Source organism: Apodemus sylvaticus, chromosome 9, assembly GCF_947179515.1.
Source record: "Apodemus sylvaticus chromosome 9, mApoSyl1.1, whole genome shotgun sequence".
NCBI classification, from domain to species: domain Eukaryota; kingdom Metazoa; phylum Chordata; class Mammalia; order Rodentia; family Muridae; genus Apodemus; species Apodemus sylvaticus.
The window spans coordinates 41,462,746-41,476,221 of record NC_067480.1 but is presented as its reverse complement, the minus strand read 5'-3'; the positions used below and the strand labels follow the sequence as shown (position 1 = coordinate 41,476,221).

Sequence of the window (13,476 nt, the reverse complement as noted above, 5' to 3'; positions counted from 1 at the left end):
CCCTGCTGATATTTATGTTCTTAATGAAGATCTTTGAGCAAAATCAAGCTGAGTTGCTTTACTGACTACACTTATGATTATGCTTCCCACCCTGGCCAGCTCTGCTGCCTTCTTCCAGGAACTTCAGATGAAGACTGGCTTGAGCCAGATCCTCCCTTTAATGAAGAATGAAGAAGTTAGGACAGACAGACAGACAGACAGACAGACACACACACACCATGTCAGCTATTTAATAGCACCTGGATCTGTGCTTCCTATGGGTTTGAATGGTAGTGGAGGAAACCTGAGTCTTCCCTGTAACCCAGGGTGGCCTCCAGTTCCCCATGTAGTTAATGATCACTTGAGCTTCTGACCCTACCTTACCTCCCTAGTGCTAGGAGTGCAAGCATGCATCACCACACCACTTTATGCATTAATGGTTGAGCACAGGGTGTCTTCACACATGTACACTAGCACTCTGCCAACTCAGACGCCATCTCCAGTCCTGTTTTTTAAGATATGGTCTTGTAGCCTAGTTTGGCCATGTAGTCCAAGTTCAGGCTGTTCTCAAACTCAACAGTCTCCTGCCCAGACTTCCTAAGTCTTGAAATTACAATTGTGTGCCAACTTACTTAGTATTCTGTGATTTTTTGTTGTTGTTGTTGATTTGTTTTTGTAGTTTGTTTTTTAAGACAGGTTCTCTTGCCAAAGCCCAGGCTTAGTCTAGAACATGCGATTCATAACAATACTCCTGCTTCGACCTCCTAAGCAATGGGACTTACCCAGCTACTCTGTCGTTTTGATGGATGCACTGCAGTTAGCTTGCTTACTGTTGGGTTGGAGAAGCCGAACAAGTGACATCCCAGGGTCTGGGCCCACAGTCTGTAAGGAAGCTCATCTCAGCTGGATTCTCTGCAGAATGAAGGCCTGAAACCTCCTCCAAATGAGAACTAATGTCAAATCTATTCAAAAGTGGTACTGGCTGGTTTTGTGTGTCAACTTGGCACAGGCTGGAGTTATCGCAGAGAAAGGAGCTTCAGTTGGGGAAGTGCCTCCATGAGATCCAACTTGGGGCATTTTCTCAATTAGTGATCAAGGGGGAAGGGCCCATTGTGGGTGGTGCCAGCCCTGGGCTGGTAGTCTTGGGTTCTATAAGAGAGCAAGCTGAGCAAGCCAGGGGGAGCAAGCCAGTAAGGAATATCCCTCCATGGCCTCTGCATCAGCTCCTGCTTCCTGACCTGCTTGAGTTCCAGTCCTGACTTCCTTTGGTGATGAACAGCAGTGTGGAAGTGTAAGCTCAATAAACCCTTTCCTCCCCAACTTGCTTCTTGGTCATGATGTTTGTGCAGGAATAGAAACCCTGACTAAGACAAGTGGCCTAGTATGTTCTTCTAGCAAATGAACCAAGAAAGACATCGTTCTGAATTTGTTCTTTGCCAGGTATTTACAAAAGTACTCTTGACTGAATATTGTTGTATTTTTAAAGTATTTTTCTGAATCTTTTACTAATTAATAATTGTGGTTTGAATGAGAATGCCCCCTCTCACCCCCGTAGGCTCATATATTTGCATCTTTAGTCCCCAGTTGGTGAACTAGTTGGGAAGCATTAGCATCTTCGTTGGTGGTGTAGCCTTTGAGGTAGGCCACTACAGGTGGGCAAGCCCAATAGTGTCTCTGCCTTGGACCAGGATGTAGACCTCTCAGCTACTTTTCTAGCACCATGCCTGCCTGCTCGCCACAGCTATGTTCCCTGCCGTGATCATGGACTCACCCTCTGAAACTAAGCAAGCCTCCAATTACTTTCCTTTATAAAAGTGACATTGGTCCTTATCTTTTCACAGCAACAGAACAGTAACTAAGACAATAATGAACTTTTTCCTGTTTTTTTGTGTTTACTATTGCAAATGTCAGATATTTCTAGGTAGGAGTAAGGTTTTATTGAACCCAAAGCCTTCAGTATTGTAGCTAAGTACTCTGTCATATGCTCCACACTACATACCTCATGTTCAGTATCAAAATTCAAAATTTCAGTTGGGCGGTGGTGGCGCACACCTGTAATCCCAGCACTCTGGGAGGCAGAGGCAGGCGGATTTCTGAGTTTGAGGCCAGCCTGGTCTACAGAGTGAGTTCCAGGACAGCTAGGGCTATACAGAGAAAGCCTGTCTCAAAAAAAAACAAATCCAAAAAACCAAAAAAAAAAAATTTCAAAATTTCCTAAATCCTGTTAATTAAAAAAGGATATTGCTTTTGCAGACCAACTGTAATTAAGCTGAGCTGGGAGTTCAACTCATACTCCAAGTGTCAGCTGACCTGATGTCCTGAATCAGGATGGGCTAGACTGATGTCATAGCACTGGGGTCCCCAAGGAGAACATCTCTATACTATGCCATTCAAGTCATGGGAACAGCTCAACCATCCTGATCCTGTTTTCCTTGTAAGTGATCTTCTTGAATAGATGTTCATTCAAAGAAGCAAAGGCCTGTGATGGTTAAACAGAACTACAGGACTGGAGAGGTGAGGGCATTTGCACCTCTGTCATGAGTTCAAATCCCAGTGTCTATCTCACAACCACCTGCATCCTGCTCTAAGGGACCCAGCACCCACTTCTGGTCTCCTGCCTGGTCTTCATGGGCAGCTGCTGCACATACTTGCATGTACACACACACACACACACACACACACACACACATACACACACACACACGAGAACAAGTCTTATTACAGTTATACTTCTAACGTGCTAGCTAGCAAGTTTAGTGCACATCTGAGTCCATGTCAATCTGGTGAGGCAGAACCACAACTGAGGACACACAAAATGACAAGAAGTATCAGTGCTTCTGTAAGGCGGAGCAGGCAGGAGTTCCTGTGAAGAAACCACCCAGCCCCACACAATGGCTCTTCAGATGCGTGTTGAATTGAAATGAAAAAAGACATTCAAGAAGATGAGGATTTTTCTCTCCAAATACATGATGTTAAAAAAAAAAAAAAAAGAAATGACCTCCACATCATGGAATGTAAATCTTTTTATTAAAACACTTGTCTTTCCACAGTAGTAAAAGCGTTGGCATGTACATATAAAAATAATCACCAACCATAACTGAATTCCTCTTATCGACTGCATACAAAGTGTCTTCAATACAATTTTTTCCGTATAAAAATACTGGGAAAAATTGATAAATAACAGGTAAGAGAAAGATCTTTCTAGGCAATTTGAATTGTTGGGACAAAGTGAGTCCCGTGGGTGGGGTGTCTGAACACAGCCACAGGACATGCCTCCTGACAGTGCTGCAGGCCAGATGGCAGAAGAAAGCAGAAGGGTCTGGGTAACTTTCCTGCTCAAGGTCTTGGGCGCTATCATTTAATACATTTCATCTTGGTTGGCCCCCTGTGTTTCCCTCCCATCGATCCCAGACCAAATCACAAGAACTTTTGATTCTCTTAAACAATACTGAACAGGACCCTGAAGCAGAACAGGGCAGCCAGCTGTCACCATTTCTGAGAGAAGTCTTACAACATCCCACAGGGTGATGCTTGGAGAAGCTGTAAGTTGTGCTGAAGCTGAGAACTTGACTCCAGAGCAGAAGGCTTAAGGGTGAAAGGACCACTCACAGATGGAGGGTCTGCTAACCTCACTGGGGTGTGGATTGACCTTGGTAGAGAGACACTTGTCGGTTGGGGCTGGGAAGGTTACTCTCTGGAATCGTCTCTGTCGGCCTGCACGTCTAACGGCATGAAGCACTCAATTGGGCAATTTACATTCTGTCAAAATAGAAGAAACACATTAGTAGCAAATACTTTGAAAAACAAAAGTGTGTGTTGGGGAGGGGGTTTTATAGAAAGGATAACTATCTAGTTTCAAAAGACTAGCAATGTACTGAGTAATAGACATGCTTAGGAGTTTAGTAAATTATAACAAGTTATAATTAATAAGACTGTGTGCATAAGGAGCCAGTGGGTAACTTTCATCATGCAGGTGCAGTCTACTCTGTTCACAAGCCTGGAGCTCATTAATGAGGCTACAATGGCTGGCTAGACAGCCCCAGGGACACCTCCCCACACCCCATTTCCAGCTCCTCAGTGAGGAGACTATAAGCACTTGCCACAGGACCCAACTTTTTTACATGGGTTCTAAAGAGGGAACTCAGGAACAGAAGGCTTCTTTCCAAATAAAACTCATTTGGTTCACTCAAGAAAAGCATCCATCCACCGGCTCTATACTATGCCACTGACTGCACTCAGAGAGAGGCACTGCGGGGGAAGGTGGACACTTACAGTGTTCGTTCTCTGATGGTATCTCTGCGTATACTGGTTGTAGGTGTGGCCAGTGGAGCCATCTGGACTGGGTTCAGCAGCCCCGGGTCTGCGGCAGTTGTCACAGCGCCAGCCCTGAGAGGAGAGACACAAAGTTAAATGGTTTCTGATAACCTGAGGATATCCTAAGTTAGAGCTTGAGTTAAAGAATTTCAGCCCTTGCCCACGGGCAGTATAAGCAATTAATCCAGGAAGCTTCAATGATGCCTGTGTGCAGCTGTAACTCTTAGCGTATAACTTGGCATATTATTATCTGTCTACTGTACAGAGCCATATTGGGGCAGTCTTGCACTTGGTCAGAGTTTGACTTTGGTCAAGGTTAACTTCTCCCAGTTAGCCAGGATCCTGCTCCACCTAGGGTGGAGTGCACGTAGTAAAGGTCAAGTTCATTGTTCCTCCAGGTATAGGGATTCCTGAATTAAACAGGTGACCCACCCAGCTGCCGGAGCAGTCAAGACGAAGACCTCCAAGAGAAGCTAGACAACTTCCACCGGAACTCAGCCTGGAGTCTGGGGGGAAGGGTTTGCCCGAACTGTTATAAGGTCTGGCGCCATTAAAGTTTACGGCTTTGATCAGTGAACATTGACTTGGCCGTACGTTCTTTTCGCCGCTCTTCCCTATGACCCCAAAATTCTCTCAACAGGAAACCCGGTTTACATGTAGCTGCTGGCGGCTACAGTCTACATAGGCTTTTCTTCTGAAATAGCCTCACTTTTTTTGCCCTACTCATCTTTGGTCGCACATTCCTTCTTGGTAGGCTGTCTGCTCTCAGTGGAGGGTTTCTCCCAGCCCTCTGTGGCTCCTAACAGTGACTTGAGAGTGTGTGGACGAATTCCATCACTTTCTGGTGAAGGAAACAGATCCACAGGAGTGGAATGACTTGGAAGGAGCCAGAAAGGGCACAGTGGGTCCCAGGTAGAATTGGGTACCCAGCCATACCTAGTCCTTTCTAAAACCTCCCTAACCTATAGCCTTAGCTCTGGCCAGAGATGGGATGGGTACAGGAAGCCACCACGTGGGCCTATGCTTCTTCCTGAGTTTTGCTGGACACCTGCTTTCTCATTGCTCTTGAGCTGCAAGGAGAGAAAACTGGAGCTGATAGGGTGAATGATGTCATCATTAACAGGAATCCCAGGGGAAATGGAAATGGATACTAGGGAAGATATAGAGAGGTGCAGTCTTGGGATGAAGTAGTCCTTGAAGTTCACAGACAGGTTGGTAGCCATCTTTTTGCCTAACTAATGAGACTTTACATTTATAATTGAAAATAAATTAAGAAATAAGGCCATAGTTGAGTAGTGGTGGCACACACCCAGAGGCAGGTGGATCTCTGTGCGTTGAAGGCCAGCCTAGTCTACATAGCAAGTTCCAAGACAGCCAGGGCTACATATCAGAGAAACTCTGTCTCAAAAATAAATACTACAATCACTTGCTTATTGAATCATTTAAACATTTTTGACATTTCTCCATTTAAGAACCTATTTCCCATAAGGCCTGCTTGCAGAATCGATAAAAATGCTTTTGTATAATGCCATAACTACCACCATCATGCTTCATAACGTTAGAGACAGGCATTACTCAAAGGATTTCATGATCATAAGGAACAAGGACCAAAATCTACTTCCCAACAAAGCCACTCATTTAGACCATGGTGACTAAGTTTTATGATCTGCTTCTGTGTGTTTGTCTGAGAAGAGACAGAGACAGACAGAGGGACAAACAGTCAGTCCACTCCATGAATAATGGATAAAACAAGATTGTCAGTCCCTTAGGCTGCCCCAGATATAAGAAGGTTCTGATGGTACCCAGAATCTTTCTTGTGGCTACATTAGTTGCACTTTTTCTTTTAAAACAGGTTTATCATATGTTTCTGTTTTATGTACTAAGTGCTTGCCTGCATGTGTCTGTGCACCATGTGTGCCTGGTACTCAAGGAAGCCAGGTGAGGACATTGGTTCTTCTGGGACTGGCTGTTATGGACCATGTGAGGAGAGAAACCAAGTCCAGGTGCCCAGTACAGCAACAAGTCCCTTAAGCACTGAACCATCGCTCCAGCTCCTGGATTTTTTTTTTTAAAGATTATTTTCCATTATGCTACTTTTAATCACTGGTGAGTGCCAATGGCATTAACCGGTGAGCTTTACCGTGGAGGGCGGGGGGCATTATTTCTTGTGCATTACAGTTCCGGGACCCCTTCAGGTCAAATGCTTTATATAACAATTTAATTTCTAAAAAATTAAGCTTATTTACATATGTGCATGTACACACATGTGCCCCAGCATGTGTGGAGCTCAAAGGAGAACTTGTAGGACCTGCCCTGTCTTTCCCCCTTTTTGTTTGTTTGGTTTTATGAGTCAGGGATTCTCCGTGCAGCCCTGGCCATCCTGCAACTTGCTCTGTAGATCGCACAACCTAGAGATCTACCTGCCTCTGACTCCTCATGTGCTGGGACTAAAGGCATGCGCCACCATCTCTAGCCCTCTATTACGTTTAAGTTAAGTCATTTTGAAATCTCAATTATTAAAAGATGGAGTAGAAATTGTTGTTATATTGAAGAAGGGCACACATTAGAAACGACTGAGAATTACTGGCTTAAGTAATGACTTTCACAGCCTTCCATAATTCTCCTCCTCAAATCTAATTTCTCACCATAAGACTCCAGTGGAAGGACTGCCTCCCTGGACCAGCTCCTCCCAGGAGGAGCAACAAGTCCCTCAAGCACTGTCTCTGGAAGTAAGCTCACTGCCTCTGCCTCCCTCGCTCCCCACCTAATGATAGCCATCCTAAACCCCAGGAGGTTGGTTTATGTTTCTCTTCTCTATGAAGCCTTCTTGCTGATTGCAGCCCATCCAGAACGGTATTAGTCAAAATCTCCTGTGATTAGCTTGACGTGGCAGGGTGTGCTAATTTACTGTCTCCAAGCGTAGCGTTAAGAGCCTCGGCCACTCTTCCCTGTTTGCCTGTTATTACTTAGCTCAGTATTAAAGTGATAATAAGGGGACTATTTTTAGATTGAGCAAGGGCTCAAAAATAGTGGCATTTTCTTAGTTCACAGTATTATTAAAAAAATGTGAACAATACTGCCACTGAGATGCTGGTCCAGAGCTGGGGGCTCAGTGCTACACTTCAGGGAGGACAGACAGGACAGCCTGGGAATTTCAGCCATGGGAGAAGGTGCTGAAGCTCTTATCAACTGGGGAGGGATAGACTTTGTGGTGGTTTGAATATGCTTGGCCCATGGGAAGTGACACGCCTTGTTGGAGTGGGTGTGGCCTTTGAGGTCCTATGTTCAAGCTCCGTCAGTGCAGGAGAGAGCTTTCTTCTAGGTCCCTGTGGATGACAGTCTTCTCCTGGCTGCCTTCAGATCAAGATGGGAAACACTCAGCTCCTTCTAGAGTGCCATGTCTACCTGGACACTGTCCTGCTTCCTGCCATGATGAAAATGGACTGAACCTCTGTAACTATAAGGCAGCCCCAATTAAATGTTGTCCTTTATAAAAGTTACCTTGGTCATGGTGCCTCTTCAAAGCAATGAAGCTCATCTTAGGGCCTCTACATAAGAGGCAAGGCCCACCTGTGCACACAGCACATCCATGATGGAGCCTCCTCTGTGCTTTATCTAAATGCCAACCAGTCTTACCCGCTGGCCTCCGAAACACGTGCAGGAGCAAATGGCTCCGAGATATTCTTTCTGCCACTGTTCTCCTACGTGGTAGGTCTTCCCGTCGTCATAACACGTTGCTTCATCTGCACGTGGGCACAGAGCAGAAACAGTTGTAAGACCAAGGACAAAATCGGGTACATTCAAGTTAATGCCCTCGACCTGAATGAGCACTGGCCAAATCTCATCAACTTAGGTGAACAGCAAGGAGAGATTCCAAAGCCTTGGTACAGATGGAAAGACTGAAGTCGAATTTTAAAAACTGTGTCTAGCTGGGCAGGGGTTATTCACACCTTTAATCCCAACACTTGGGAGGCAGAGGCAGGCGGATTTCTAAGTTCAAGGCCAGCCTGGTCTACAGAGTGAGTTCCAGGACAGGCATGGCTATACAGAGAAACCCTGTCTCAAAAAAACCAAATCCAAAAAAACAAAACAAACAAACAAAAAACCCAAAAGACAAAAACAAAAACAAAACAAAACTGTGTCTACTCCACCACAGGTGACCAAAGTGCTCGGGTTGGGAAAGTGCCAAAGTGCTTAGACAGGACATTCAGTCATGACTCACTTCTGAAGCAAGCTACTGATTTCCCAGCCACAAGACTGACAAGCCCACCCCGTCCAGCCCAGCCCGTGAATGAGTGTTTTGGCTCAGTTAGGAACGTGGGAGCACTACTTAACGGTCTAGACCCATTGTTAGGATGACGTACGGGGGTCGCACTTGAATTCTCCCTTCCCGTTCCCGAGGCACGTGCAGCTCATCTGCTGGCCGCTTTCTCCCTGCCGATCCCACTTCTCTCCGATCTTGTAGTTGACGCCGTTGTCATGGCACCATTCTGTGAGGCAGGGACATGGCAGGCAGAGAGTTACTGGTGTTCTGACTCACAGGACAGGCAGAACACTGAGACAGGACTGAGTCCGCAGGGAGCAGGAAGTCCAAGATGAAGAATTTCTTCATCATAACATTTGATATTTTCCAGGCTGGTGTTAAGACTTAACACTACCACCAAAATCATTTCAGAGAACCAACCAGTGATTCAATTTAAATTTTACAATTATGCAAAACTAAAATGGAATTGGAGAATTTAAATAATATATTTTGGGTCTGCAGAGATCCTAGATACAAAACAGTTCAATTAAATATTAAATAGAGGCCAGGCATGGTTGCACACACCTACTTCCAGCAGTAGGGAGGCAGGGGCAGGCAGATCTCTGAGTTTGAGGCCAACCTGGTATACAAACTAAGTGCACCACTGCCAGGAATACACAGAGAAACCCTGTCTCATAAAATAACAAAAACAAACAAGCAAACAAACAGATTCAAGAGAGAACAGCTGGTGTCACCTGTTACCACCTGATTCATGTAAGTGAAGAACGAAAAATTTAACAATCAACAAAATAATGACAAATGAGTGAATCAGGCTTGTACAAACAGAAGAGTCCTAAGAAGTATCTAGTCACCATGAGCTGTGTCTAACATCATATGTAAAACGCCCTTTAACCTCTAAGATTTATGCTACACAGAGTTCACTTACGACATTCATACAGTGCAGTGGTTCTTCCACTCTAACAATTCATCCTTCCTTAAACTATAAGCAAGTGCATAAGATAGTTATGACATTTTCAACAAAGACTGTTGAGTCAAGGTTCACAGATAACATTATTGTATACTTCCACATTTGCAATCACGTACTGACTTAATAAAAACATGCAAACTTCAATGTAGTTCACTCTCTACACTGAAAAACCACCTGGTCAATGCCAAGTGGTACCCCTCCCGACTCCAGCATGGTGCACTGCCCACTGGGCTCCCCCAACTACACACACATTGAAACCACTTCTTGATTTTAAATCTTCCGTCTGGAATTTGCTATTTCACGTAAAGTAAAGGAAAATGTTATACAGAAAAACTTTAGAGATCTATTAAATGTCATTCCATGAAATATGGGTTTTATATTTGTCTGTAGGCCTGCGTCTATGACATATGATTAACACATAAAAAGACAAAAAATACATATAAAGCCAATAATAATCAAATTTCTACAAAGAATAAATGGTTATCTATTCCAATACTAAATCTCTAGACACATACATAATTCTTAGGATCATTTTCACTAATAATTAAAAAAATTAGCCTCCTTAAAATTTGAAAATCAAATATTTTTCCAGTCAAAGTTGATCTTAACATTTATTACATTTACTGATTTTCATGTGTGTGTGTGTGTGCATATGTGTGTACATATGGGCATTAGTGTCCCCCAGTGCATATATAAAGGTCAAAAGACAATTTGTCGGTGCCAGCACCACATGGGTTCCAGGGATGGGACACCTAGTTCACCAGCCTTGAACTTGATCCTTAAATGTTGAATGCATTACAAAGATATTTTCCTCTATGAGAGAAAATGTTTGGGATATCTGGGTTGTGAGATCTGTGTGCGTGTGTGTGTGTGTGTGTGTGTGTGTGTGTGTGTGTGTGTACACGTGCGTGCGTGCATGCGTACGTGTGTGCGTGTGCGTGTGCATGTGTGTGTGATGTAAGCATGTATTACAATACATATATATCTGGTTATGCTGAGGAAGCTATTGTTTGGGAGTATAAATGCCAACTTCTGTCCTTACTCAATACTAAAGACTGAAAAGAATCTGGAGTTTTGCCTGCCTGTCTCATAACTTCTCAGTTAGACCAAACTCTAATGAGATTTTTAACTTCAATTTACATATATCTAAACATTTCAAAACTACAAATATATTTTTAAGGAATAGTGAGATTAGTACACAACTCTTAAAATGCAGTCATATTCCACAAGTAAAATTTCCCATCATCCTTCTATGATGCAAAAATGTTACTTTGAGTCAAACAGTATACTTCTGTTTGCACCATGTTTGGAAGAGCCCAAGTCTGCCAAACATGTTTCCAAGGCCAACTAGTGCAAATGCATGAGACCAGAAGAGATGGAGGGGTAAGTGGGTGGAAAACGCAAGCTACTCACTAGATGAATCGCATCTGAAATGACCACTGCCAAAGCCCAAGCACTGGCATGTGAGCTTAAAGCCAGAGTCAGACAACCGCTCCCATTCCTCTCCAATGGCGTAATGGGAAACCGTGTAAGGGTCAAAGCATGAGTCATCCGTAGGCTGGTTCAGGCCTTCGCTGACTATGAAGAAAAGGAGAAGAAAGGGAAAAAGGAAAAGATATTTTATTGATGGTTACTGATGAAGAAACAGATGTACTGTATATCGTGACCTAATCTAGCAGCACTAATAACACAGATGCTCTCTCTCATCAGCAACACTCTGATGTAGCCAATGGGCACTTGCCACAGCAGGGTCAAAGGACATCTTCCTTCATTCCCGTCTTCTGTTTCAAATCACTCCTGGGAAACCTGTCTCTCGTGGCATGAAGCAGATCTTCAGACATTTTAACTAGCTAAGAATGTGGGCAGTGATGCTTCTCCAAGATACCTGAGTATCTAACATTTATCTGCCTCTTTCCTCATCTATTATGGGATAATAATATAAATATCCCCACTTTTTTGGATCTTGTAAAGGCTACATGAAACCAAGAAATCAAAGCAAAGCGATGATGGCCCATCATCACTATGCAGAAATTACTAACAATTGTTAGTCAGTAATTAGCAGTACTGTTAGATACCATTCTTTGCTATAGTAAAAGTCTTAATATTTTTACATAACATTATAATGCAATCTCTGCTTACATTGTAGCATTTCTTTTGCAAAATAGCTTGAAAACCTAGATTCTTATGGTTAAGGTAAAACTAGATAAAAGTGGATTTTTCAAGTAAGAGAAATCACCATGGTGCAGTTAGGAAGAAGTGGAAAAGCCTCAGTGGGTTTCCCAGGATTTCATCCTTCTGTTTTAGAAATTTTTAAGAATTAAAAAAAAATTAAAAATTTTCTTTAAAAACTAATCAAGGGCCCGAGAGGTGGCTCAGTGGTTAAGAGTAATGCTCTTCTAGAGAGACTAGCTTAGGTCCCTGGCACCCACATGGTATCTCAAAGCTGTCTATAACAACTCTAGTCACAGGACACTTGATGCATCTTCTGTGGTTCATGGGCACCAAGCATGCATACTGTGCACAGACATGTGTACAGGTAAAACATCAACACCCATTTATAGTGAGTAAATAAGATATAATTTATATAAATAAAGTGCACCCTAAGCTATTCTCTAAATGTTAAGTAAGCTAACTTACTATGGCTTTAAATACTTCTTTTTAATAGTGTAAAAATCAAAAGCGCAAATTCAATCAATACTTGAAATGCCTAATATTTCAAAAGCCATCATTCTGGAAGAACTAAAAAAGTCTAAAACCCAGAGGACCTGGTCATGGATGGAATCAGGAGCTGGAAAGAAAACAAAGGGGCTGGACCTCTCACAAGGATTCGCTATTTTAAAATATTTCGGGGTCAGAAGTCTGCCCTAACATTATGGAGCCTGACTACACAGCAGTTCCAGCCCAGCACACTATCCACACACACAGCATATGACACAGTAGGATTCTGTCTGAAACACACCCGCTACCTTCAAGAAAACAATGTGGAAAACCACAAAACCCCTATGCTTTTGAAAAAACCCCTTTCAAGTGGCATTTTACTACTAGTGAAGGCACAAAAGGCAAATGCTAATCACTGTGGATGGAATACAGACGATCTGCCCTCTTCTGCACTGCCAGACATGCAACTGCTCGTTACGAGTTAACTCACAGTCTGCTCTCGGGAGGAGGGAGACTGAAAAGAAGTAAGTGGTCCTACACAGAAGTCCTGCTCCCTGCTCCCCGGGAGAAGTGAGAGTGAGCCCTCCACAATCTCAGTTATTCCTTAACTCACATTCCTTGGTGAACCTTTAGCTGCTGCTACTTAAAAAGCCAAATGACCAAATGACACACCACTGTCTTCAAGAGACTTTTCAGAGTCACGGGTCATTCAACCTTTATAAAAAATATTCAGGATTAAATTTATTTAACATTTATTAAGATGCTACATGGTGGTTTTTCATCTTTATGAAGATTTTTTAATCTTTATCATGTTTGTATAATGGCCATTTAACCTTCATTAAGAGCTTGCATGTATATAACATGAATAACATGATATATATATATAAAGACACATATAAAGGGGCTGGAGAGATGATGGCTCAGTACTTAAGAGCACTGGATGTTCCTCTAGTGAACCTAGGATACATTTTACACCCACATGGTAACAACCATCTGTTAACTCCAGTTCCAGAGGACATGACACCCTCTTCTGGCCTCCATGGGTGCTACATACATGTTGCACACAGACATACATGCAGGCAAAACACCCATACATATAACATTAGAATCAGTAAATCTAAAAATTAAACAAGTGTATAAAATTGAAATTTGGAACGGGGAGCTCTTTGGAAAGAAAGGGGCGATAGTGGTAATGTTTTACATTAGGAACTAATATACTAAGCCATCACTTAACATTGTCAAGGAGGACTATTTATAGGTAGGTACTCTGAGTTAGGAACACTTACGTGAACCA

The 13,476-nt window shown here is 43.1% G+C and overlaps 1 protein-coding gene across 10 annotated transcripts in view; it reads right to left on the bottom strand.

The window, feature by feature from the left end:
- Positions 1-2,987: 2,987 nt before the first annotated feature.
- Fn1 (fibronectin 1) overlaps positions 2,988-13,476 on the bottom strand; it is a 68,358-nt gene continuing 57,869 nt past the window's right edge. For all 10 annotated transcript variants that reach the window (XM_052193785.1, XM_052193786.1, XM_052193787.1 and 7 more), the window contains 5 exons: positions 10,938-11,102; positions 8,658-8,783; positions 7,930-8,036; positions 4,252-4,365; positions 2,988-3,738 (listed from right to left, as the gene is read on the bottom strand). In XM_052193785.1, the coding sequence (XP_052049745.1) occupies positions 3,667-3,738; positions 4,252-4,365; positions 7,930-8,036; positions 8,658-8,783; positions 10,938-11,102 (584 nt within the window). In that variant the 3' untranslated portion in view covers positions 2,988-3,666. The remainder of the gene's footprint in view (positions 3,739-4,251; positions 4,366-7,929; positions 8,037-8,657; positions 8,784-10,937; positions 11,103-13,476) is intronic.